Genomic DNA, 25358 nt, shown 5'->3' with positions numbered 1-25358 from the left:
GGACAAGTTTATTGCAATGGACAAAAGGAATAATGTGAAGAGGATGGAAAGATGAATACAGGAGATAGATGAGTACACAGAAAGATGGCATGGAATGTAGGAGTGCATGGTATAAATGGAACGAACAGAATAGATGATTTGAGTACATGAGATTGGTGTAGTGCATGGGACAGACCGAGAGCACGGAACGGATCGAGGGCGTGCGACAAGTAACATGGGCTGAACTGATAATGCAGGATGAATGAACTGAGTGGAGCGGACGAAGTCGGTGGAGCAGACGCAGGGTGTTGTGGTGTTGAGCAGGATTAGGGTGTTGTGTTGAGCAGATGTAGGGTATGGTGTGGGTACGGAACAGGTGAAGTGGTTGTAAGGGACGGGTGAAGTAGGTGGTTGGAACGGATGAACTAGTGTGGAATGGGTGAAGTATGTGGGTGCAACGGGTAAAGTAAGTGGAACTGGTGAAGTAGGTAAAACAAAAGAAGTGTATGGACAAAACGGGTGAAATGGTACAATGGATGCAGTAGGTGGATGGACGGGTGATGTGGTTGGAACGGGCGAAGTGGACGGAACGGGTGATGGGGATGGAACGTGTGAATCGGGTAGAACCGGTGAAGTGGATGGAACGTGTGAAGATGACATATGTGGATAGAACGGATGAAACAGGGTGTATGGGTCAACTGTGTATGTATGGATGATGCATGAAGAAAGGATAACGTGGGTAGAACGAATGAAAGGAGCAGACCGGATGATGAATGGATGACATGCATAGATCGGACGAAGTGCACTGATCAGAAGGAATACATAGAACCGATAGAGTGCATAGAACTGAGCAATTTCATGCAACGAATGCAATGCACGGAATAGATAGAGGGCACGGACTGGAGATGGTACAAAAATGATTAGAGTACATGGAACGATATGAAGTGCATAAAATGGTGGTAGATAATAAAATGGTTGGAGTGCATAAAACGGAGTGCGTGGAACGGTCGTAATGCATGGAACAGTCGGAGTACATGGAACTATTGGAATGAGCTCGATCTCCAGCACCTATGGTAAACCACCATATCACATCTCCATGCTTACTCTTCTTTACACCACCACTCAACTAGAACACTGCGATACTATGACACCATTCAGTATAGCTGTTCTCATACCACCACTTGCCTCATACTCCCCATCACCTTAACTAAACACTGCTGGTTACGCACCCTCCAGCCTAGGCGTTCTCCTCAGGCCTAACGCAGCCAGAATCGGTCTGGATAACAACCTGCCGGAACAAACACATACTCTAGATCTTTCAACCACCACACCCACCGCTAAGAAGCAGCTATCACACGAATGCCCCACCAGCTGCACACATATCCGGTGCGCACACGCACCTTATGACTCTCTCTATTCTCTCTACTGACTTGAACTTCGGTTCCCGAGGGCGTTCAACCTACCAGCGCCTTGAGACCATACCAATGGTACATAAGGCGCTATATAAATGCAAAGTAACATAACATAGTCTCCGAATGGAAACCAAAGGCCTGTGGCCCATAGTATCTCCCATTAGAGGTGTTGGCAATGAAAGGTCAATGTATCAATTGCTTCTGAATCCTTTTTGGTGGTCGAGGCCCTGAATGTAGGGAGCATTATTCTATTATACAGTCTGAACCATAGTGTCTATTTTGTGCATTCTGTCTATCCTGTAGGAGACAGTGCTGTTTAGTGGCTCAGTGACTTCTAAATGGTGCAGCTTCCAATCCTCTGAATATATTGTGATGTAAAGAGAAGGGAAAGCATTTTATTGAACTCTCAAAAAACGTTCCTTCTATAAAGACTGGTCTTAGTTATTTCTAGAAGAACAAAACTTGGTGCACTTCTCAATCAAGTTAAATGCAAAATTAGATGGCGGAAATGGCCTACCCTCCTCTGCAAGAATCCCTTACCATGAACTGGAAGACAACTGAGCCTAATTGGTCTGTATTTTTCTTATCTTATTTCCTTGAAGTTGAATATCACCTGACTTGACTGTAAAACCAAATGTTTCAAACATGCCTTCCCATTCCTAGTACAAAGATATTGCCACATGTTGAAAATGCCCATGAGAATGGCAGACCTTGAGACAACCACACTCTAGAAAAACACTGTACTCCTCATTGAATCTTTTCATAAAATGGAAGCTTTGGGTTTATTTTACTTTGAATAAAAGCATGGGCACTTCTTGTTAATACAACCATACAAATAACATACTTAAAAATGATATAATGGCAGCGGAGTAATGAAGAATAAGGGTCCCGGCCCCAAATCTCCTGGAAGAAACACATTCTGTGCCAAAGACTTGTGGGCCAGCCTTGACCACAACACAAGAGCAATGCACATGATAATCCTACTGTCACAGGTGTGAGAAACCTGAAGGTGTCTCACCTGCTAGTACCCGGAGATCTGTCGTCCGGGTAGCCAGGACACGGCCATCGCTATTGGATCCAGTTCCTAGGGGTGGGGGAGGATCACCTGAGCGAGGGGTCTTCAGGGAGTGGAAGTGGGACACTGAGGTTGAGACTTGGTATCCCCTTCCCTGTAACACCTTTTCCCCATCCTACCCTGTAGGATATTTGGAAGCTCTACCCCCTCGCCCCTTCCCTCACAAACATTTTCTTACACTGTAACAGGCAACAGAGTAACACCAGAGCCATTTACCTGACATGTCCCAACATACGGGTCAGGTAGAGTCAGGCAATTGACAATAACCACACACACCTGACGACCCTTTACCTTCCCCACAGGGATAAAAGGCGGAGCACGAAAGCACACTTCGAGCAAGGCCGAACGCACAAGGAAACAGCTACACCAAACCGGCAGTTCAAACGGAGGAGAAAGGCGGCGAGACCTGGAAGGATGATGAAGGGGGGGATTGGCCTTGTCCTTTTCAGCTCAGACCTGCGAAGCCTCCAAAAGGGAAATCATAAGACCGGGAGTGTCAGCTGGCGTGCAGAGCAGCAGATGTCCACAGTACAGAGGGGCCTCCCGCATTGATGAAGCAGGCAGAGAGGCAAGCTGACTACCATGGTACTATCCTTGACTCGAGAGATCAGAGAAGCCAACGGGTTCAGCACAGCCGGTGAGTCGGAAGAAGCTGATGTCAAACTAAACTATGTTGAGCCCAAGGTTGCAAGTAGCAACAATTTGAATGCAGGGAATTTGCATGAGAAAGAATGTGTGAGTGTTTGAACTTTAAAGAAAGCCCAGTTGAGGTCCGGATGCAGAGGGATCCGGCACCATGTGGGCATTGATTTGAAAGGCTCTAATCGGGACCTGTTTTGAAAGTACAAAAACCAGAAGTCACTAGGAAAGGTAAGGCATCAGAGTGGTCCTACAAGGGCTACGTCAAATCCCTTGTACAGTCGAAAGTCTCTGACCTGTTGCCAGATAATAGCTAGGGGAAGGGATCCCTGCTTTCCAATAAGATTGTGAACTGTGGAATGTGGCAAGTGTGAATCCGACAGAGAAATGCTGAAAGAAAGCTAGGAGAAGGAAAACCTCACTTTCTGATGAAAATAAGAAATACATGAACTGTGTTGGAAATACATGAACTGTGTTAAAGAAAGGCTGTAGTGAACTCGATGGAGGGAGGCCCAAAACTGCAAGGAGGATCCGAGCCCGACGGAGGGAGATTCTGGGGCGAAGAGCAATCGGCCAAGTTGCAAGATAACGGGGAGAACTTTTGTCAGTTTGAAACACCAAAGGCCTTCTAAGGCAAGAGACCTTTGTAAGAAGGAGGTTTGGCCTTGGAAGGTTTTAATATTGAATTGAACTGTGAACTTTGTGCTGACAGGGCCAAGGAGTGTGCTGTGCTCGAGAGTCCCGTCTTGTCCTGTGCTTCAAACGTGGGCAAGGGAGACCCATCCATACCATCCTGACTTGTCATTTTGTGAACACTTCTTTCTTTTCTTGTGAACATATCCCACACTCTTTTCTAATTTAGAAGTAAGGCTTGGCAATAGTTTTTTTTTTCCGTATAGGCCCTTTTTATTTGACAAGATGTCACTAGGACTGCTTTATTGTTATTTGATGATCGTAGCTTGCTCCCATCTTAGATTTAGAGTAGGCGTTTAACTCGCCCATTATAAAGTTCGACAAACACCCTTGAACTGTGATCAATTGTCTGTCTTTACTGTTGCCACCATGAGTTCCTTACACAGGTGCCTGCAGCGCACTGCAATAGGTGAACGATTCAGGTAAACCTTTTAAATAAACCTTACATTTTTCCCATGGAGTAGAAACAAGGTAGGGGCCAGCGCCTGGCCTCTGGTTCCCAAACGTACAAGCCACAATTATGCTTGGCCAGGAACATTATGCACATGCCAGTGACGGAGGCATCGATTGGTGAGCAGGCACCTCCTGAAAGGGCACTGGCCACTGATGGCAGGTGAATGTTCATAGTGGAGGACCATTAACATCTCCCAAAAGTGAGTATGAACGACCGAACATAGCATGGGAGCCCCAAGTAATGTAGTGAGGTACAAGCGGGGTTCTGCCCTTGAGAAAATTGTTTAGAACAATGCACAATATTTTCTGGAGCCTGCAGTGTGGTGCTATGAGCCCTTTGCAAGGTTAATAACCCCTTTACCCACGAACACGATTGGTATGGTCAGCAAGTAGCATCTTGAAGTCTCAGTAAATTTAACTTGTCCAACTTATGCATTAAAATTGCACTGCTGAAAAGAATGTGCACAGATGATTTTGGATTAGATGTATATTTTGTTTTACTACTGTTAATCAAAGTTCAGATCAATACAACAGAAATCAATAAATGTTTATTCTGTAAGCTTTTCAGTAATGTAAATGTGATCTTAAGTTTGTGATTTTTACCTGTGTGATAAATTTAAAATCTAAGACTTGTAAACTATTTCCTAGAAGGTAATTTATGTACCTCAACTTTTCTCATTCTATGTGTCCTGCAACACAATGGAATCACAATAGATCCAACTGTTTGCACCGGTGAGTCCTATTTCCTTGAAGATTGCCCTTACCCGATACACTTGCATAGATTTGAACCTTTCACCTCCTTAAACATGGCATTGGATAACCCACGTCCACCTTGATTTGTTGTAGATCCTGCTTTGCCTAGACTCTTGCTTGGGTCGAACTTGCCTCGATTTTTCCCCGTTCATCTCATAACTTCATGGGGCTTGTGCATGCAGGACAGTGATCATGAAAATCGAGAAATGTACTAACCCTCAATATGCTCTTTTAATTAGATCTTTGACACTGTAACAAACATTCTTTTTCAGGCGGAGTGGGTAGCCTTGAATTACGTACCATTTGCAGAAAGATCGCTGGAGGTAGTTGTGGATTTATACCAAAAGACTGCGTGCCATAAGGCTGTTGTTAGCGAGAAAGTACTTCAAAACATTATCAAGGTAATTCGAACAAGCATCGTTCACATCGACTGTTTATGCTGTAGTTGCCAATTTGTGACTCTATCAATCAACTGCAGGTTCACATATGTACTCTCCTCTCTGAATTTCTACTATATTATTTTATTCCATGCATTTAAGTCGATCCTTGAAATGTGTACGATGAAACCCAATTGAAATGCCACAGTACGTTAACCTGAAACGTCCGAGGGTTCAGCTTGCAGTCGAACTGTAATAGAACATCCAGTCAGATGTGTAGGTTCTGTGCAACATATGTTCATGATATTTGCAGGTGTTGGGGATATTTTCCTTCTTGAGTGAAATTCTCCCCACTTTGTGAGTCTCCCAGCATTTTTGCTGGACTATTGGATTTTTGGACTGATTCTCCTGAGTGAGTGGGAACCCCTTTCCACGCTCATTCCTTCTTTCACTTTAACCTTCAGGACCGTTTTATCTGTTTTTAGTACTTTCTTTTTCTGATTGCAGCCCGCAGCACTTTGTGTAGCGTTGCTGGAAGCTCCTTGAGCTTCCCTTTTCGTTTTACCTGTGTTACCACATGTTACCAGGGCAGGGGGGACACACTTCTGTCCCTCCTATGTTTTATTTTGGGAGATCTGCACACCCCACCTTATGTGTAGTACTGAGGAGAAACCTTGTCTCCCTTTTCTCACGTTTCCAATAACTTTTAGTTACTGTAACAAGTTCCTCTGACAGGATGGTGGCAGTGTCCCTTTTTGCATGATTTTTTGTGGAATTTGGTCGCAGGTTGCCATTGCAGCTGCGACAAGGGGCATTAGGGTCACTATTTGCCTAAAATGATGGCTGTACTTTTCTAAGCCCTGTTCATGATGACTTGAGCCTTCTTCTACCAGCCTGGGTGGGGTAGGTCTTGATGGGACTTTTTCTTTGGCGGGTTTCCCTTGGAAAAGACAATGTTATCGTATTATTGGTAACTACGCACACTTGCGGTTCTTATCAGAAATACGATAAGATATTTACTCTGATACACATATAAGAAAGCGACTTTAGGAAAGGAAAATAGTTTAACACTAGCACTGTTCAAGTTTCTAGAGATGGTTTCTTAGCCCACCAAGTCTTTTAACTCTGAAAACACAACCCTGTCTAAGGCCAGTTTGGAGAGGGCTCAAAGCCTTGACAAGCAGCAGATAAGAAAGAATTCTTGTGGATTTCATCAAGTCTCTAGTCTTGTGAGCAGCAACTTAACTAACGGTGGAGACCCTGTTAAGGTCTCTATAAGGGGACACAAGGAGCAGCTTGTTTCTGCGGTATGAGGAGGGATCCCCTGGACACCTCTGGATGCACTCCAATGCTCTGGAGCAACTTCACGGATCAGGGTAAGCAATACCTTTTTCCCCACAGTACCTTAGAATTGAAGAAGACGACATGGCTGGATTCTATTCGATGTGGTTTTGCTGGACCCGACCTCCAGAATTCCTGGGTCTGATGACGAAAAGCAGGACAATGGACTGGATCGCTCAGCAGCAGTCTCGAGGGAGGACCTCTGGCATGGCTTTCATCAATTTCCTGGGTCACTCTAGATTTGGTGCCTTTTCTGCACCACCAACAAAGGGCGTGATTCACCCTGCCAATCTTCTTCGCTTATCACAGTCCCGCACTCTGCTGAGGGGGTCATGGCGATTTGGATCGGATCTCTGGGGTCTCCTTGAGGGTTCAGCAAAGATTTGGACGAGTTTGGCCTTTCCACGATGTTGCACTCGGAATGGGCAGCTGGTGTCCTTGTATTAGGGTTTCTTGGCTCTGGAAACTCACAGGACCTGCGGAGATGGCTCAGAACAAATTTTGCTTTGGGACTGGTTGTTCCCACGAGTCAGAGGGAAGGAGTCGTCCTCTTCGAAATTCCTCTGTCGCACAGAAAACAGGGTCCAGACAGCAGTGGTCGCTTCACTGTGTTGCAAGTTATCTGCAGGCGTCTCGGTCGTCTTCTTCGGATACTTCAGCTTCCAGTGGTTGACTTGCTTTATACTCCAGAAGCCTCACCTTTTATACAGTTCCAGCACACACTCCTCTGCAATCTCTCTTAGCGATTTACAGAAAGGGGCGTTTGGTTGTCCAATCAGGACAGCCAGTCCTCGAGTGGCAGCTGGTTCTAGTCAGGCACTCTGGCAGCGCCCCTTTCTGTAAATTGCTGAGAGAGATTACAGAGGAGTGTGTGTGAAGGACAGTGGGGTGGAAAACTAAGCCTGGCTGCTCAGCCATTGCTACAATATCTTTTGGCAGTTCAGGCTAAACCCAAGGGATGTCCCCTGTTCATCCAAGGTGGGCTTTCTAAAGTCTTATCACAGATAAGACTTTTGTAAAACCTCCTAACAGTAGGTGTGTTGGTCATGTTGAAAACCAAATGGATGTTTTTGTTTACTGGGTCAATGAGCAAAGCAAAACACCTGGCACAATTGCGTTTGATAGATTGCCTTTATTATAAGGGAATCGCCTTCTCATTTACTTCTTGTAGGCTTTCATTTTGACGTGTTTATGCTATTATTGTCCTGAAATGGTTTACCTTTTTCAATCTAGTTTTTAATATCTTCTTTTGTACTAACAACCAGCCTGGATTTACGCTTCAAGTTGTGGTTGTAAACCATATGTGTAATATTTGTATCCAGAGGATGATTGTGTTCCAGATGTATCACAATGGTATATCTCAGGCTGTAAGCGTCTACCTACTCCCAATTGATGGACATCCTTTGGCGAGACTAAAATATTTAGAAAGAATCCTCCTTACTGGGCAGAAAACATACAATTCTAGCCAATTCAGTAAACAAAACTAGATACCAAACCACCCCACATCTGCTAAATATAAAACAAGGACAGCAAGCACATTAAGGGATAAGCTGGATGAAGCAGTAGGGAGCACTAAAAACAATTCTCAATGTGCACAGCGACCTTGTCGAAGTTTACTGAGCTGCTTCTGCTGACCCGTGTGGTCTGGGGCATCTGCTGGGCTCAAATGATCTAGTAAGTTGGCCCATAGTCCTGTGTTTTCTTTCGGATCTTCTCATTCTCGTTTTCTGTTTCATGTTGATCTGGCTTATGCCTCAGAGGCACAGCTGACAGTACACTACCTTGTTTTTATTACTGCAATAGGAATATCACCAATACCCACTTAGTGCCATTCATACTGCCTGTTATTGTGAAGTGAGTAATTATCCCTGCTCCAACCTTATGTCCACCAATAAGGAATCTTAGGACCAGGACTGAACTGGATTTGTTAGGGAAAGGTGCCATGGCATCCGGTGAGTTTTTCCACCCTATTTGTAATCGTCTCTATACCCCGATCAATTACCTCTTGTGACAGAGCCTAAAAGTACAATGAATCCCAATAAGTGGGCTGGATGTACAACATCTGAGCTCTTATTGCATACCTTGTATTCTGCAGTGTTCAGCTGCTGCAGAATACTCACAATCCTTGGACTATACTCCATGCCTGCTGTTCGGCCAAGAGTCTAGGTTTGTCCACAAAGCACAGATATGCAACTTTTCAACCCCATCGACAAATTTGACCTCCCACAGTGTAAAAGATTATCTGTACAACCTTGTTCGAACAGAACCCGCTGTACAATGCTGATGTTAACTTGCTGTCTTCGGTGTGCACAGGGGCAGGCTTGGCAGATATTTCAGAGGCCGTGTCAGGTGGATGTAGTAGTTTATTGGAAGCTGGATTGCCACTGATCTCAATAATAACCTATACCCTGTTTCTGGAACCCTGTTTGGTCACACCATGGATCGGAAAACCTATAGCAGAATGTGACCCCGTCTTCCGCATCTAAGTTGCCCAGTGCAATGGTATCCCATCTGGATCACATGCTCTAGAGTTTCTGGAAGCCCTTATAGCTTCTTCGATTTCAAAATGGGAGTATTTTACTCACTACATTTGTACGTTGGGAGTACAAGATAAACATTACAATTAGAATTGCAGTACTCTACCTGAAGGGGGCTCTGTTTCTGCTGGTTTCCGTAGGGGGAATGGCAATGTAACCACTAGTGGTTACTGTAACACTGTTATTTTCTACTGTGGTAGGTCAGAAGACTGAGGCAGACTAGGGTTTGCCATTTTAAGAAGTAATTATTATAAATAAGCAAATTCCTTCCTTTACCTAATCTAAAGGTTTTCCCTACCTAACTCAACTAAACCTGACAACAAGCATCGGTTCCATGTAATAATGTCGCAACAAAAATCTCGCCATGCAAAAATATTGCCGAAAAATGGCAGTTTTTTGTGGCGACATTATTGCATGGAACATGCGGGGGACACCCCCGCAACCCCCAAACTTTTTATTTTCATTTTTTTTTATTGATTTTTTTTTTTTGCCCATGTCCCCATATATATGGTCACGCATATAATATCGCCGCAACCTTTTCCCGGCGATATTATTTACAGCGACCATATATATGGGGATATTACCTGATACCCAAGCATCCCTGGTTTAAAGTCTGTCCTTTGACCAAAAACTAGTCTATGCTCACCCTACGACTTATACTAAATAACTAAAGACCAGGGCAATGACTGCCTTCTGTTCCAGCAAGTCCTTGTTAGTACATGATCTTCAAATTGCTTCAAGCTATTCCTTTTATCAGTTCCTTCAATTCTCTTATGGGACTTTTCTGCTTCTGTTTATTTGTTTGCTCTTGGTTTACTCAAAGTCCTTGTTCTAGTTTTCTTGGTCTTCCTATCTTTTCTTCCAAGTCATAGTGGGTAATATTTCTCATTCTGATAGCAGTTTCACTAATTGTCGATCTCCTCTTGTCTCACTTATTATTCGCTTTCGTTCACTTACTCTTACGTCCCAGCCCTTTTCCTCCATACTGCATGGGCGTCCCTTCCTAGAGACGGGAGACAAACCTTTTTCACCAGAAAAACCTTCTTCGCTTTTAAATTTAGAGACGCATGGGGTGCGACCCTGGGAGCATGCACTACCTTGACTCGGCCCACCGGCGCCACTCCCCAGTCCCATTTTCCGCGTCGACGGGAACAGGCCAATTTCACCAGCGATCCTGGATTTGGGCCTGCCATGTATTTCCACTCGCTATTCCCAGGATTCTTCTTCTATCTTTTTTTCTTTATTTGTCATCCATGTACTGGGTCCTCCAGCGTCACGCTCCTCCCCGGTGGATGCCGACTTCAGTGGGCTTCAGCAGGTATCCAGCCTGCAAGGGGCTCTTTCCTACGTCTGACCCCCACGATCTTTGCCTCCGCTGCCTTGGCCCTGACCACGGCTGGGAAGGTTGCACCTCGGGCGACGCACTGACTCCATGCGCACTGAAGAACAGGCTAGCTAGGTGGAGGGAGCTCTTCGAAGGGTCGCCTCCAGAGGACTTGAAGAAGTTTGTCAAACAGAGATTGTGGCCCCCAAAGGAGGGCCTCTATTTTCCATTGCAACCCAAAAGGGCGACTCCTTCCTGAGGAAACGCCCAAGCGGGAGGAACCTCTCGGGTTCTTGTACCAGCACACGCACCAAGGCTAGTCCAGCCTCACGGAATCAGTGCTGAGGGACCACAAGGTTCTTTTACCGGGTGTACATCCAAGGGGCAATGCCCTAGTACCGGTTCTATGTCCGAGGGGGCACCTTCAAGAAGCACTGCCAGCGACAATGCTGAGGGCTATACGCCTTCCAGGCCAAGCCCTGAGGTGCTGGGTAGGCCTCATGCTCCACCACCAAGAGTCGTGGAGTAGGATGGGCCCAGGGAGCCATGCACCACGACTTTAGCACGTGACATGCAGCTCGACAAAATGGCCGCCGTTCCAGACAACATTGCTGCTTGTCCGATGCCGCTCCTAGGAACAGAGCAGGCGGGTGAACGAGTTTCAAGGTGGGACTGGTATCAACCAGGTACGTGGCCCACAGTTCATACATCAGCAGCACAGAGCAGGTTTCCCCTGCAATCTCAGCAGAGTGCGCTCCCGCCCCAGCAGCCCCCAGCCAATGCGTTGATATCTCCTGCCTCCGAAGAGTTCTTCAAAAGGTTTTTGGCTCTGATGCTAACCCCCCAGATGGGGGCCACCCTAAGGGATGCTGTCAGGGACTTGATCCCTCCGGTCACTCCACCGGCACCCATAGTCATTCCTCCCATGGCTCCGGTGCCACAGGCCCCCAGCGCAAACCCTGCTGCCCCTGCTGGCTCCTTGGATTCCAGTTGCCCTGCCTCCCACAACTCAGGCGGTCCCGCACCAGCCTCCACAGCAGACTCCGACTCCGTTCTCCATGCCGCAGCCCATGGCGCCCAGCACCTCTCCACCCGCTGCGGACCAGCCAGACTCTCTGGTGGACACGGACGAGGATCCTGATATGACGTCAGCAAAGGCCGTCCACGACAGGCTTACTGGTTTGGCAGAATATTTGGGCCTTCCTCAACCCAAGGTAGAGCACCCGAGGAGGGGGTCTTGGCAGAAGTCCTTACCCTAACACCCCCCCTACCAAGATGGGGGATCCCGATGCAGAAGGATGTCGTGGCACTGGCCAAGAAGAGGTGGCTCAAGCTACACTCAGCCCAACCTGTCAATCGGTGCCTCGATGCCAATTATAGACAGATGGAGGAGATACACTCTTGTTGACGGCACACCGTCAACCGCACCATCCGGTGATCGCTGCAGCGTCACTCTACTCAAAGCCTCAGTCGTCCTCGGCCACCTCGTCCTCTGCTCTGCTAGGCAAGGAGGAGAAGATCTTGAAGGCCTACAGGAAGAAGCTGTACTCCAACACCTCCCTGCACATGCATCAGGCCAATGCGGATGCCATGCTAGCAGCTGCTAACCAGAAGCGTTGGTGGGAAATATCGGACTTCCTCCCGGAACTTCCGGCACAGAGCCAGGCATGCTTCAAGACAGGTCTACGAGAAGCCAGCCTGGTAGCGCAGGACATCATGGAGTCCACTGTGGACCACATCAATACCTCTGGCCGGCCCATCTGCTTCACCACCGACATGAGAAGGACGGCCTGGCTTCGGGCTACTAAGTTTAACCCCGACATCCAGGATTGCATATTGGACCTTCTGTTCGAGGGTAGTGACCTCTTTCACTCTACCACCCAGGAGGAATTAGATAAAAAGAACAGCTCACAGACTGCAAAATCTTTATCTATTATGACGAAGGCCACACCCAAGACGTACAACCAGTTGCATCAACGCTCCGACACGGGGCGGTCGTTCAGCGGGTTCTGGGGATTCCAGGAACGGAGGTCGAGACAACCTGACTCTTTGCCGAGTCAGCACCGGCTCAAGCAACAAAAGGTGAGGGGGAGCAAGGGCTTCTTCCAGTCCCTCTCCTCAGCAGCAGCCTCCGAAGGAAAAAAGGCATGATGCGTCCCTTCGGGTACACGTGGCAGGCTTGCCTCTCGTGCATTTCTGGCACCAGAACAATCCTATCTGTAGTATTCATGGGATAACACCTAACGATACCTCCCTCTCCTCCCTCCTGCCCTCCACTCCCACAGATTGGGCCTGCAACTCTGTTGGCAGAGAGCCAGTTGCTCGTCGTGAGCCAGGCAGTGGAAGAAGTATCAGCCTCCCAGAGAGGATTAGGCTTCTATTCTAGGATTTTCGCCATACAAAAGAAGAGCCAGGCTGGCCTGAGAGTTGTTGGACCTATCCACCATCATCCTCGCCCTCCCTCTTCAGAAATTCAAAATGGTTACGCCAGCACTCATTGCATAGACACTAGACAGGGGAGACTGGATGTGCTCCCTGGATTTAAAGGATGCCTACTAACACGTCCCAATTTGGCAGCCACATCGCTTCTTCCTATGCTTCAGGATCATGGGATGTCATTTCCAGTAAAGGTGCTACCCTATGGCCACAACTCAGCCCCCAGGGTATTCACCAGACTCATGAATGCAGTGGCAGCCCTCCTCAGGGCCCAGGGCCACCATGTCTATTCGTACCTGGACGACTGGCTCATCATGGCGAGATCCCCAGAGGGAGTTACCCACACTTCCTTCGCACTTATGAACATGCTCCATGACCTGGGGTTCACTATAAACCTCAAGGAGTCACTGCTGCCGCCCACGCAGAGCCTCAACTTCCTGGGCCTAATCTGGGACACGTGCTCCGAGAAGGTATTTCTTCCTTACCAGGTCAGTGACCTCGGCTTGGTGCTACCAACACTTACTGGGTATCATGGCAGCGGTCCTTCTGGCCGCCCTGCACTCCAGATGAGGAGATAACAGCTGCCCTTTGCAGCCTCATGGAATCAGGAGAAGGTGTCCCAAGCAGAGCTGGTCAGCATACCGCCTTCTCTCCACTCAGACCTCATGTGGTGGTCCAGGGACTGCAACCTGCGGATGGGCAAGCCCTTCCGGCAGCCGCCCCTGCAGGTTACCATCACTACAGACTACTCCCTGGAAAGCTGGGGAGCCACTCTGGACAGCCACGGCGACCAGTTTCTGGACTTGGCAGGAGTTGCATATCAACTGGCTGGAGCTCAGGGCCATCTGGCTAGCCCTCGGAGCCTTCCTTCCGCTCATTGGGGGCTGGGCCATCCTGATCCAGACCAACAACTCCACCAGCATGTACTATGTCAACAAGCAGGGGGGTACCAGGTCCCCTCCGCTGTGCAACCTAGCAGTCAGCACGTGGGAATGGGCCCTGGAAAACATCTACCTCATGGTCATCCACCTCCCGGGGGAGGCCAACTTGGAAGCAGACAGGCTCAGCAGACTGGGAGCGGACAATTACGGGTGGCAATTGAACGACCTGGTGCTTTTCAACACGTGGGGCCATCCTCGGGTGGATCTATTTGCCTCCTGGAAGAACAGGAAGTGGCATCAGTTTGAGTCTTGGCAGGGACGGCTCCCTGGCTACCTGGGCGACGCTTTGCAGATTCAATGGGAAGGCATGACAGCATATGCCTTTCTTCCAACACCCCTTATCCCCAGGGTACTCCGGAAGATAAAGGAAGCTTGTCACCTCAGCATCATCTTGATAGCTCCTTGGTGGCCGGCAAGACCCTGTTTCTCCGAATTGCTCGACCTCACAGACAGACCACCAATTCACCTCCTACTGGGTCCAGCACACCTCCATCCCAGCAGGGAGGCAGGGTTCTCCACCCTGCTCCTCAGAAAATAGCCTTCGCAGCGTGGTTCCTGAGAAGATCACCCTCGAGCACCTGAGCCTATCACGGGATAACCTGGAGATCATCCAGGGCGCTAGGAGCAAGGCAACCAGGAGCCAATATAAGAGTAAATGGAGCAGGTTCTGTCACTGGGCAGACTCTAAGGAGATCGGCCCACTGACGTGCACGCTGGACGATGTGCTCTCCTTCTCGGCACACCTAGCGCACTCAGGCGTACAGGTGGACACATTTCGCACCTATCTGGCAGCCTTAGGGGCCTACAGAAATTCGTAGGAGGAGGTCGCCTCTTCCAACCTGATAGTCAAGAAACATCTGGTGGGCTTGTCCAGACTTTAACCGCCCATCAAGAAACCACACCTGTGTGGGGCCTAAATGTGGTGTTGGGCGCCCTGGCAAACAAACCATTCGAAATCCAAATTATGGAAAACTGCGTCCCCTGCACACTTTCTAGATGGCATAAAGCCTAGTTGAGTTAGTAAAGTTTTGAAAATCTCTAGTGATTCAAAATTTTGACAACAGTTCATAAAGAAATTCAATAGATCATTTTGCCTTTTGAGAATACCAGGGTCTTCTCCTTTTTATTGATTTTTTCTCTGTGATGGCCCAACGCGTTTCGAGATTCATATTCTCTTCATCAGGGGCTTACATTTTCAACATAACTTTCACAAGCATCTATAAAGAACATATATAGAAACGAAATTACATGAGTGTCATGCTAAATTCATAAGAATGTTTTTATGACATTTTGTATTCAAATAAAAGATTTTTATCCAAATTCAGTTTTTTTTTTTCTTTTAAAAAAAACAAGTACATTTTTAGCAAGAATAGTCAAGAGATAGACAACAAGTCCCTAGTGTCCTTGGATGCCTGGTGATACCGAACTGTGAAATAATTTTGGTAATAGACACTTATTGGTATCAGGAAGAAGTTTTAGTATGGGCAGGGTTGTGCTAAAAAATGGCGGTTTAAACACACTGTGTGACCAGTAACATAATACTCAAATTAGATGTGGTGTTTTTAGCAACTCCCTAATCATTGACCCTTGTGGATATACATGATGTAAGCATTCTGGGAGAAACTCACCCCTCTTCTAAAGGTCTGAAGAAGTGGCTCTATTACAGGTGAGGGAAAGGGGTTCCCAAGTAGTTTCTTTACTGAAGTCGCATCTGTACCGAATATTAGCTGATTCTTGTCTCCTAGGGGAGGATGTGCATATTAGAATCTGAGGAACTGGTTAAGAACATGGGCCTAAAGAGGTAACCCCTGGATAGACTTACCAATTAGGAGTATCGAAATGGTCCAGTGGCGGCGATGCGGTTAGGAAGCGCTGCAGGAAAGTGTGCAGGAGACGCAGTTTTCCATAATTTGGATTTCTTTTTGTTCTCTATTGTATTCCGGCCCAGATACCAAGGCCGGGTCCTTCTCCCCTGCACCTTGAATCCTACTAAAACACACCTTATGAATTAGAATATTTACATAGAATTGCTATTTGAATACTGGTGTGCAAGTGTACTACTGAGTTTTGTTAAACAAACCATTCGAGCCAATGGCATCCGCCGACATCAGGCTGCTCACCAATATGACTACTTTGCTAGTAGGACTCACGTCCATTCGCAGTGTCTGCTAGATCCAGGCTCTGGTGGCATTGGAACCCTATGCCACTTTCCACAGGGATAATGTGGTCCTGCAGACTCACCCGGCGTTCCTACCTAAGGTACCCTCCGCTTTCCATCTAAATGAGGAAATAGTTTTAGCTACATTCTTCGCTGACCCCATGGACGAGGCTCAGAGAGTCTTGCACTGTCTGGATGTCAGACGCGTTCGGAAATTCTCTCTGGACAGGCCTCGGGGCTTCCGCAAGTCGGACGCACTTTTTGTCACCTTTGGGGGCTCCAGACCCGGTTATTAGGCATCCAAGACTTCTGTTGCACAGTGGATGGTTGCAGCTATCAAAGAGGCCTATGAGGGGCAGCACAAGCCGCTGCCAGCCAACATGCACGCTCGCGCGGTCAGAGCCAAGGCCAAGGCCATAGCATTCCAGCAGCATGTTCCGTGGCAAGTCATAAGCAGGGCGGTGTAAAGACTGGAGGGGGGTGTTTGTACTCCTGTTCTCTTTATTTCAGAGGAGAGGCACAGAGGACCCCGGCCAAGATTCTCTATTATTGGTAAAGTAGTCGAGCAATCGAGGCCTAGTTTTTCAGGAGGTGATACAGGCTGGTTCTCAAGTACAGTGTAGTCCCCAAGCACCCACAAAGGAATGTCCACACACTGTATTAGTTAAAAAACAATCTTTATATAATTAAGAGTCAAAGTTATATACACAATCACAATAACTCACTTTGTTCTCAGTTAATCTACCATGGCAAATATATACAGTTCTAAGTGGTACAACAATTATAATGATTTCATTAAAGTGCATCAACTGTACTCTGGTCATATGTCACACAAATCAAATAGTAAAGGTAATCAACAAAAGACATGGGAGGAAAGCAGTTTTTTAGAACAATTGTCAGAATACTGGCCCCTACCACTAAACACAACTCTGTGTGGAGGACCCCCCAACCTGGGATACCTGTAAAATAAAGATATACTACACGCCTAGTCCATATATTGTTCATTAAGTCTTATTTCCTTCTACAATATTTCTACCACCCCAATGTACCTGGAATAGCAGAGTTTGACGATGAGTCATCGACGGATGCTTCTTGAGCGGCTCACTTTAAAGCAGTAGCCACAGATAGTCGAGATCCCTCGAAGAAAGTGAACTCTGCGTCGAGGCGGCAGCTTCGGTCCCGGCAGTGCTCGTCGACGACAGCTCGAAGATGTTCTGCAAGGAAGAGATGTGCAGGGCACCTCGATGTGGATAGTTCAGGACCGCAAAGAGTTTGTGAAGAACTAAGGGCCAGCAAGGGTGTCGAGTCATCCGGCGTCTCTACGGTCTTTGGGTGGCGGGAAACCCACCGGCGGATGCTCCACGACACATCGATGGCCTGGCCTTCTCTGGCGGGATAAGACGGGCGTCATTGCGGACGAGCGTGTCCGTGAATCAAAATGTCTTAGGCAAAGGAGCGTTTCGGCTCCGGTCGTCGATGGTACGGTGTCAACCGGTCCCCACTTCTGGGCAACACGTCTTCGATGGGCCTCCAGCGGTTATAGCAAACGTGCGAAACCTGGTTGACGACGGTGGACGGAATGCCTGATGCTTATCTTCGTTCTCCTCGCCTAATCAGGTCCTCTCTTGGATCAGTCTCGACATCACAGCGGCTTTCAGATTGCGATGAAGGTAACCACAGTCAACCTTCTTCTTCAGGCTTCGAAATTCAGCTTCAGTTTCAATGTCAGTTTCTACTTCAGCTTCTGAACGAATTCTAGCAGTGAGAGGCCCCCAGATATACTGTTGATCTCCCATTCATTCTGCTGGGTCACACTCAGGCAACCACTCACTCAGAAGGGCATTCAGCAGTCAGTCAGCCATTAAGGCATACAGTGTATTCAGGCCATTCCACGCACAACAAGGAATGAATATTGGCACAAGTACCCAGCCATTCAACACTACACACTGCATTCATACCAGTTTCGGGCAGGGATGTCAGTTATTGTGTTTCATACTAGAAACCAGACATCCACAACAAGTGGTGCATATTGGTCACACACTCCATTAACCCAGGTTCCACCCACAGGATGTACCCACAACATACAGTCACTGGGAAGGCTCCTGCCAGTCTGGCCTGGACTTCACTACAATACCGTATATGGAACTTCCACCCAACAGCCAGTCAGGGCTTCCCAGGTCTTTGGGAAAACAAGGCAACCGGCAATAGAAAGGAGGAGGCCACAGGGGCCATCTTGTTTCTTATCAGGAGTCAACTGACTCCAATGGCAGGGCCTGGGTATCCCAAAATGGAGGATACTCAGAGCACCTGTCAAATTCAGCATGGAGCTGCCACCAGCCCATACCCTGCTATGTGAGACACACACAGGTGGCCCAAAAAACACACACTAGGGGCACAGGGTTGTACCCCCACACATGGGTGCCATAAGGGTATCTCATGGGTCTGTACACCAAACCAAAAATAGGAAGAGGTGCACTGCCAGGAGTCCCACCTGGACTCCTGGGCAGAAAACACTACAGAACACAAATGAAAAAGGACTACAGGACAAGGACAGGGATGCCCTGTCCCTCCAATGCATTTCCAGCATCACAGGCAGCCACCCCTTTGGCTTTCTGTAAGAATTACTGTTTGGACGACGGCTTTAAGTAAAACGCGCTCTTCGGGCAGGTGGTTCTAAGGAACTTGTTTGCTTAAGGAGGGTCTCCTCTCCACCCTGGGGCTAGATTCAGTTGTAATCGCCCATGCAGTATGAAGAAAAGGGGACGGGATGTAAGAGTAATTACAAGTTACACACCGTAGTGACCCTTAGTCCTCTTTCCTCTGAACGTCCCACCATCCTCCTCCCTAATACTACTGGTGTCATTATGCAATGTTAAATGTTGTCGATGCGTCAATGGGGACTGAGGAGTGGCGCCGGTGGGCGGAGTCAGGGTAGCGCATGCTCCCAGGGCCGCACCCCAGCGCACCTCAGAGATAGTCAGTAGGTGTCTTGCCTGCTTAGTAGCACTTTTAAAATACTATAGATTTTATTGTTGTGTATGATTGAAACTTAAAAAGCAGTCTAAGAATTGAGAATCAATTGAATCTTGAATTTGTTTTAAATCTTGTACTGTATTGTGCTCAGACCCTGCTGGCTTAGTGCTTATACTTTACTGCCTGTTCTGCCCAGGTTCTATCCGTGTGACTAGAATCCGAGTTCCTCGGCACACACGAGTAAAGCGGGGCATGACTTACATTACCCAGCGGCATTGTAGTTCCCGCGCATACTTCATGTCCACAGGTGCAAACGCGACGAGCAGGTCTGTGTGCGTACGTGCAGACATGCACAAAGGTCTTGGCTCGCTGATTCCCGTTGGGAACATGGAAGCTATAGGTAAGGAAAATAGGCCCTCTCACGATCAGATGCCATGTACGGAGCCTGCGCGCGAGACCGCTAAAGCTATCCTGCAAGTAGGAGCTACAAGTGGCCTTTCCACTACAACATCAGACCAATAGAGTTTAAATCGTAATAATGCCCCCATACTATGCAAAATAAATAAAAGAACATCGCCAAAGGGAACAGTGACCGCACCTTCCGAACTCGCCATGGTTTTGTTGAACACTCGCTCCCTAGTTAAACATTTACTAAATATACATAACTATATCCAAGAGCGTGAGGTAGACATTGTGTCTTACTGAAACATGGTTTACTGACGCCCATGGTCCCACCATAGAACAGGTGACCCCTCTGGGTTATATATTCTTCGGAAAACACAGTGAGGGAAACACTGGGGTTGGAGTCGCCATCATATGCAGAAAACCGTTGGGATTTTATGAGGTAAAAATTGAATGTACAGGGAGTGATATCATTCATGTTAAACTGATTTCCAAACCTAATCACAGTATGAATTTGGTATTGCTCTATCACCCACCAGGAGAATTGGATAATTTTAATGATGATATTGTTCGCCTCATCACACCCATGATGACCACTTATTCTGGTTTGGTTATTATAGGGGATGGAAAGGTGGTAAACTGGATAAAAAAGCATTAGAACTGGAGAAAATGTTGCAAAATCACCACGTCATAGTACATAACACAGAACCCACGCACAATAAAGTTCACATATTAGATTGGATTGGTGATTGGTAGTGGAAATATACAAATTGGAAACATTGACCACTCCTTGCATGTGGTCCGATCATTTCTTTGTTACATGTGTGCTAAAACTTCCAGCCATAACACGTAGAGTGCATGAGCTTCTGCATATGGTCAAAACTTTAAGGGTGTTACTGCCCCTATTTTGGCCAGCTGTATGCAATCACTGATGACCAAAACCAACGACCTTGATGGTCCAGAGGTTCTTATAAATAATTATAATCACCATAGATGGTTTACCCCAATATTGGCTGAATTTAGGACCAAAAAAGACAGGCTGAACATACCTGGGGTAAGGATGGCTCCACAGAGAATCTGTTGGCCTGGAAATCTAAAGAGAAGATCTATAAGATCAAAGTTGCAGAGGCAAAAAAAAACTTTTACAATGATCAAATTAATTTGGCTGGGGAAAATACCTTTTTCGTCTCTTTATATCATGGGAAAAACCTGTTGTTTCTAGCCCTTCTGTTAAACTCACAGCTGATGACTGTAATCGGCTACAGAGGGCCTTCGCCGATAAATTACTGAAAGCACAAGACAAAATCAAGAAGGAGGCCCTGGTATCCTCCCTACCAGTTCTGACCGCTAACCAAAACCTAATTGAAACACAAGAAATAGATGACAATCCTTTAACAAAATAGTTAAATCAGAAGTCCGTAATCACAACTCAATTAGAGCAGCCCACCGGGTTCAGGTTTAAGGAATCTACCATAGCTGAAATGCTTAACATACTTAAACCCATGCACCCTACTAGCTGTCCGGGAGAATTGCTTCCATCAAAGTATATCTTGGAACACATGGACTTGTTTGCGCCCTCTCTTTGTAGATTTGTAAACTCGTCTTTCCGAACGGTCGTTATCCCCCAGTCTATTAAAAAGCTTGGCAGTTACACCGTTGTTTAAAAAAAAAAAAAAGTAGGAATGGAACCTACTGATGCAGCTAACTTAAGACCTATTACCAACACCTTATTTTTTCTTAAGCTTGTTGATAAAGCGGCTACCATACAGTTACAGTCCTACGTCCAGACAGCTGGCATGCTGCATGCAAAACAGTCAGTGTTCAGGGGCTACCACGGCACAGAGAGTGCACTTCTGGACTTACAGATGCACATGCTCTCCAAGTTGGAGCATAGCAAATCGGGGCTGCTGATGCTGTTAGATCTATCAGCAGCCTTTGACTTGCTAGACCATGAAATATTATTAGATCAGAAGTCAACTGTCGGAGGTCTCTCTATGGAGGCCATTACCTGGCTTAGATCATTCCTAGAGGGCCGCCAGTCACGAGTGTTTTGGGGCGACAGTGCGTCCGATTCACAAATCATACCACGGTCAGTGCCACAGGGGGCGTGTCTCTCCCCCTTGTTACTCAATATCTACATCTTCCCTCTATGTGGTGATCTAGGACTATATCAGATATTTCTTTTGTAATTATGCTGATGATTTCCAGCTGGTTCTAGATATTACTGGTGATCATGAGAAGGACCAACAGATGTTGAACATGGGATACCATATGATAAAATGTTGGATGTCCATTAATTTGCACTGTTTGAACGCGGCCAAGACCGAGCTTATGCTTTCTGCCCCCGGCAGACACAAACCAATTTAGATCAGATCTAATTTTATTATTGATGGTAGCCAAATCAAGAAAGTACACAAGGTGAAGACGTTGGGCACATACATGGAAGCAAACTTAGATTGCGAAACCCACATATCGGCTATTGCTACCAGCACCAATCATCACTTTAAAGTACTTAGGCAGGTAGCACCACTGATTTCAATAGAAAATCGTACTAAACTTGTGAGAGCAGTGATCCTCCCAGGTGTTGATTATTGCAATTGACTCTTAGGAGGTGCAAGAAAGGCTGAAGTCACAAACAGTTGCAAAAAATTCAAAATGCAGCCATACGGATCATCTTTCAGATGAAAAGATCAGAGCCAACGACCACAGCAAGGAAAAAGTTACATTGGCTCCTAGTGGCAGCTAGAATTCAGTTTAAACTGTTAACCATATGCCACAAGTGTATTTTTGGTAATGTTGCAGCCTACCTGAAGGACAAGGTTAACCTCTACCAACCCAAGGAAAACTTAAGATCAGCTGAGGGATCTCTACTGGAACTACATCGGGTAAAAAGAGCCTGAGGTTTTGGTCGGGCCTTCCATGTCCAGGGGGCCAAGGCATGGAATGCCTTGCCCTTAAAGCTACGTAAAATGGAGAATCATCTCACTTTTCGTAAGCAACTGAAAACAATTCTCTTTAACTAGCATAAATGTTTCTGAACTTATCCTTCTGCACCCATCTATCCCTCGGCGCCTGGATGCCCCCGGGCTTTGGCGCGGTATAAGCTCAATAACATAACATAACATAATCTCTACATTTAAAGGGGAAGAAGGTTTTTCTGGTGAAAAGGATATGCTTCCCGTCCCTAGGAAGGGATGCCCATGCAGTATGGAGGTAAGGGGACTAAGAGTACGTAAGTCACTACAGTGAGTAACCTTTAATTTTTTCCTCACTGGAAATGTGTAATGGATCCAGTGACCAGTTTCACTCTTTTATAATTTAAGCACTAACTGGGGACGAGTAGGTTGAGTCACTGAATGATTCTAACCTTTCGTATTATATGGTCCTTCTCATGAACACGTAGGCTGATTGCCTAAATATCTCTCACTCTGTTTATGGTTTTGCCTGTCACTGGGAGGAGTAGGCTGGTTGCCGAGCGCCTCTCGCTCTTCTTATGCGTTTGCTCTTCACTGGGATGAATATGTTGGTTGCCTGAATCATTATATTTGTTTTCTGCACTGCTACGAGTATAGTCAGGCCACACGTTACATGTGCTGTGTTCCCCAGGTCTTCTGCTTTCCCAGTTACATTCACTGTAATAGGGTTGCTTGTACCGGTTTGGCGTTCAATCTCTTCCGCTCTTAGTGTCTTGTCAGGGCGGCTCTCTTCAGTACCTTTTCTTTAGTGCTTGTGCTGTGGTATCCTTCTTCCAGCATGGTATCAGCACGAAAAAAGGGGGGGTTTCTCCTTCTTCCCCTTCTGACCACCACTTGCTTCTTGCAACACCGTCCTGGGACTTCTCATGATCGGATACCACTCCACGGATCTCTCTCTCCATGTGAAATGCAACTCTGGCACACCACCATACAGGCCTCCTTCGATCAGGCTTCCTTGAATATCCCTCTTTGGACATTCTTCTGGGAAATGGTTTGTTGGTCTGTCTCTCCCACAGACTAATTGGAACGCTTGTTCCTCGCGGCTGCTCACCGGTGTGCAAAGCAGCGTTGTCTCCAGGGTTGCCAGCTTCCCTGCTCCAGATGGTTTGAAACTCCATAGTTTCTCTCTGACACGCTCTTGTCCCTCCTACTTTTATGACGCTGTTCTGGAGCTTCCACTGCTTGTCCTCTGAGTCCTTTCTTTGTGTCCGAGTAATAAACGTCATGGTTCCTTTGGCTTTCTTCGACTTAATACCTAGCAGTCCTTTTTCTTCATTGCTCCTGAAGTTTGACTCGTCTCAGTACCAGACAGGTATTTTTCTTCTGTTGTCACATAACAATAAGAAATGTAAGAGGTTTCTTCAGGGTTTCTCATCGGGTTGACTCTTGAAATATTGTACCATCTATCATAGGGGTGTAATGTAAGGTGGAATGTAGAACACATGGTAAGATGCAGAATCTCATTCAGTTGAGAGGCTGATTTCCATGTATTTGGTGGGGTGAAGAAGAAGCTCTTAATAAAGGAGTGTAATTTCCACTCACTGTGTGGCTGAGCCTTTCGCTGGCGACTAGGACCACTGCGGCCACCCCACCGAGCATCCGTCGAGCGTTATGAAACTAATCCTGATACCAAGGTAAGACAGGACTTCTCTGTAAAGATTGCAGCTGAATCGATCTTTCTCCAACTAATGAGGTGAGAGCTCCTGTGTGCATGTCTCCTTTTGGCTAATTGGAGTCACACTAGGACCCAGAGACATTAAGGGTGTGCAAATAGGTGCGAGCGGCAGCGTGAGCACTAAGTTGAGATGGGATCACAGGTGCAAGACGCTGTTTAGCTTCACTAGAAGAAGCTGATCAGTATGCAGCTTAAAGGAAAGGACCTTAAGACATGATGCGTACTACGTGCCACCATTTTTGGTTACTGCGATAACCAACCTCAACATTGCACTTTTTTGTTGACACAATCAACTGTGTGAACAATCGAGACAGTTTAATTTACATTGCGCAAAATGTGCAAAAGAAACCCTCATTACGTGCCTCATACTTTATATTTTACAAGCAGCTTTCTTCCTTCAACCTACAAGCAAAGTTAAAACAAAGGTAATTTTGCTCTAAATAAAGTACACAGTTGTGTTAAGGGATAACGCTTTCATCCACATTCTGTAACACATTACTATACTAGCAACATGGCCATACAGGGTGTATTCCTCCCGCCCTGGCGCTAATTACTTTCTGGATGTTCAAGGGGAACCAGTTATACCATGGAAGAGATGGAAGAAGTGTTTTGATCATTATGTACTTACTGCTCATGGTTTGAATTTCTTCTGCTGAGAGGAAAAAATGCCTGTTATTACATTGTTTGGGAAACTACGGTCAAGAACAATGTGAAAATGTACTGCCATTGTCACAGGACGAATCACTGGGTCTCAAAGAATATGAAAAGTACATAAGAATGCTCCACAAAAATTACGAGAAGTCAATAAGCATTATGCTGGAAAGATATCACTTTTGCAAAAGGAAACCACAAAATGGAGAATCTGTGGAACAATACATTACAGCTCTGAGGTTTGGCAGCCTCATGTGAATCTGGCAATACTTTTAATGAGACTGCGAGACCAGTTCATGCTCAAATGTAGCGATGAGAAGGTGAGCGAAGCCTAATGGTCCAAAAGCAATCCTTTGATTGATGAGGTAATTAGAGTGTCGAAAGAAGTAGAGCATAAAAACAAATGTTTGAAGGAATTGGAAAAAAGGTCCGCGTCGGAGGTGAAAAAGACTGAAAAAGTAATGGAAGTGTCAGCAGTTCAACCTAGGAGAATGGACCGGAAGATACAAAATGGAAAGAGAGATGTGGCTAATACAAAAAAGAGGTTTGGCAAGAACAAAGAAA

The 25358-nt window shown here is 46.5% G+C and overlaps 1 protein-coding gene across 2 annotated transcripts in view; it reads left to right on the top strand.

Moving 5' to 3' along the window:
• Positions 1 to 25358, top strand: part of MON2 (MON2 homolog, regulator of endosome-to-Golgi trafficking) — a 1155350-nt gene that overhangs the window by 816136 nt on the left and 313856 nt on the right. Inside the window, exons 28-29 of one of the 2 annotated variants that reach the window (XM_069629844.1) lie at positions 4966 to 4983; positions 5277 to 5405. In XM_069629844.1, coding sequence (XP_069485945.1) covers positions 4966 to 4983; positions 5277 to 5405 — 147 coding nt within the window. The remainder of the gene's footprint in view (positions 1 to 4965; positions 4984 to 5276; positions 5406 to 25358) is intronic. The other variant, XM_069629845.1, reaches the window with a different exon arrangement.

The sequence above is a fragment of the Ambystoma mexicanum genome, chromosome 12, assembly GCF_040938575.1.
Source record: "Ambystoma mexicanum isolate Mex_15411 chromosome 12, UKY_AmexF1_1, whole genome shotgun sequence".
Classification (NCBI taxonomy): domain Eukaryota; kingdom Metazoa; phylum Chordata; class Amphibia; order Caudata; family Ambystomatidae; genus Ambystoma; species Ambystoma mexicanum.
The sequence above is the reverse complement of the archived record's forward strand: the minus strand, read 5'-3'. Positions and strand labels throughout refer to the sequence as shown.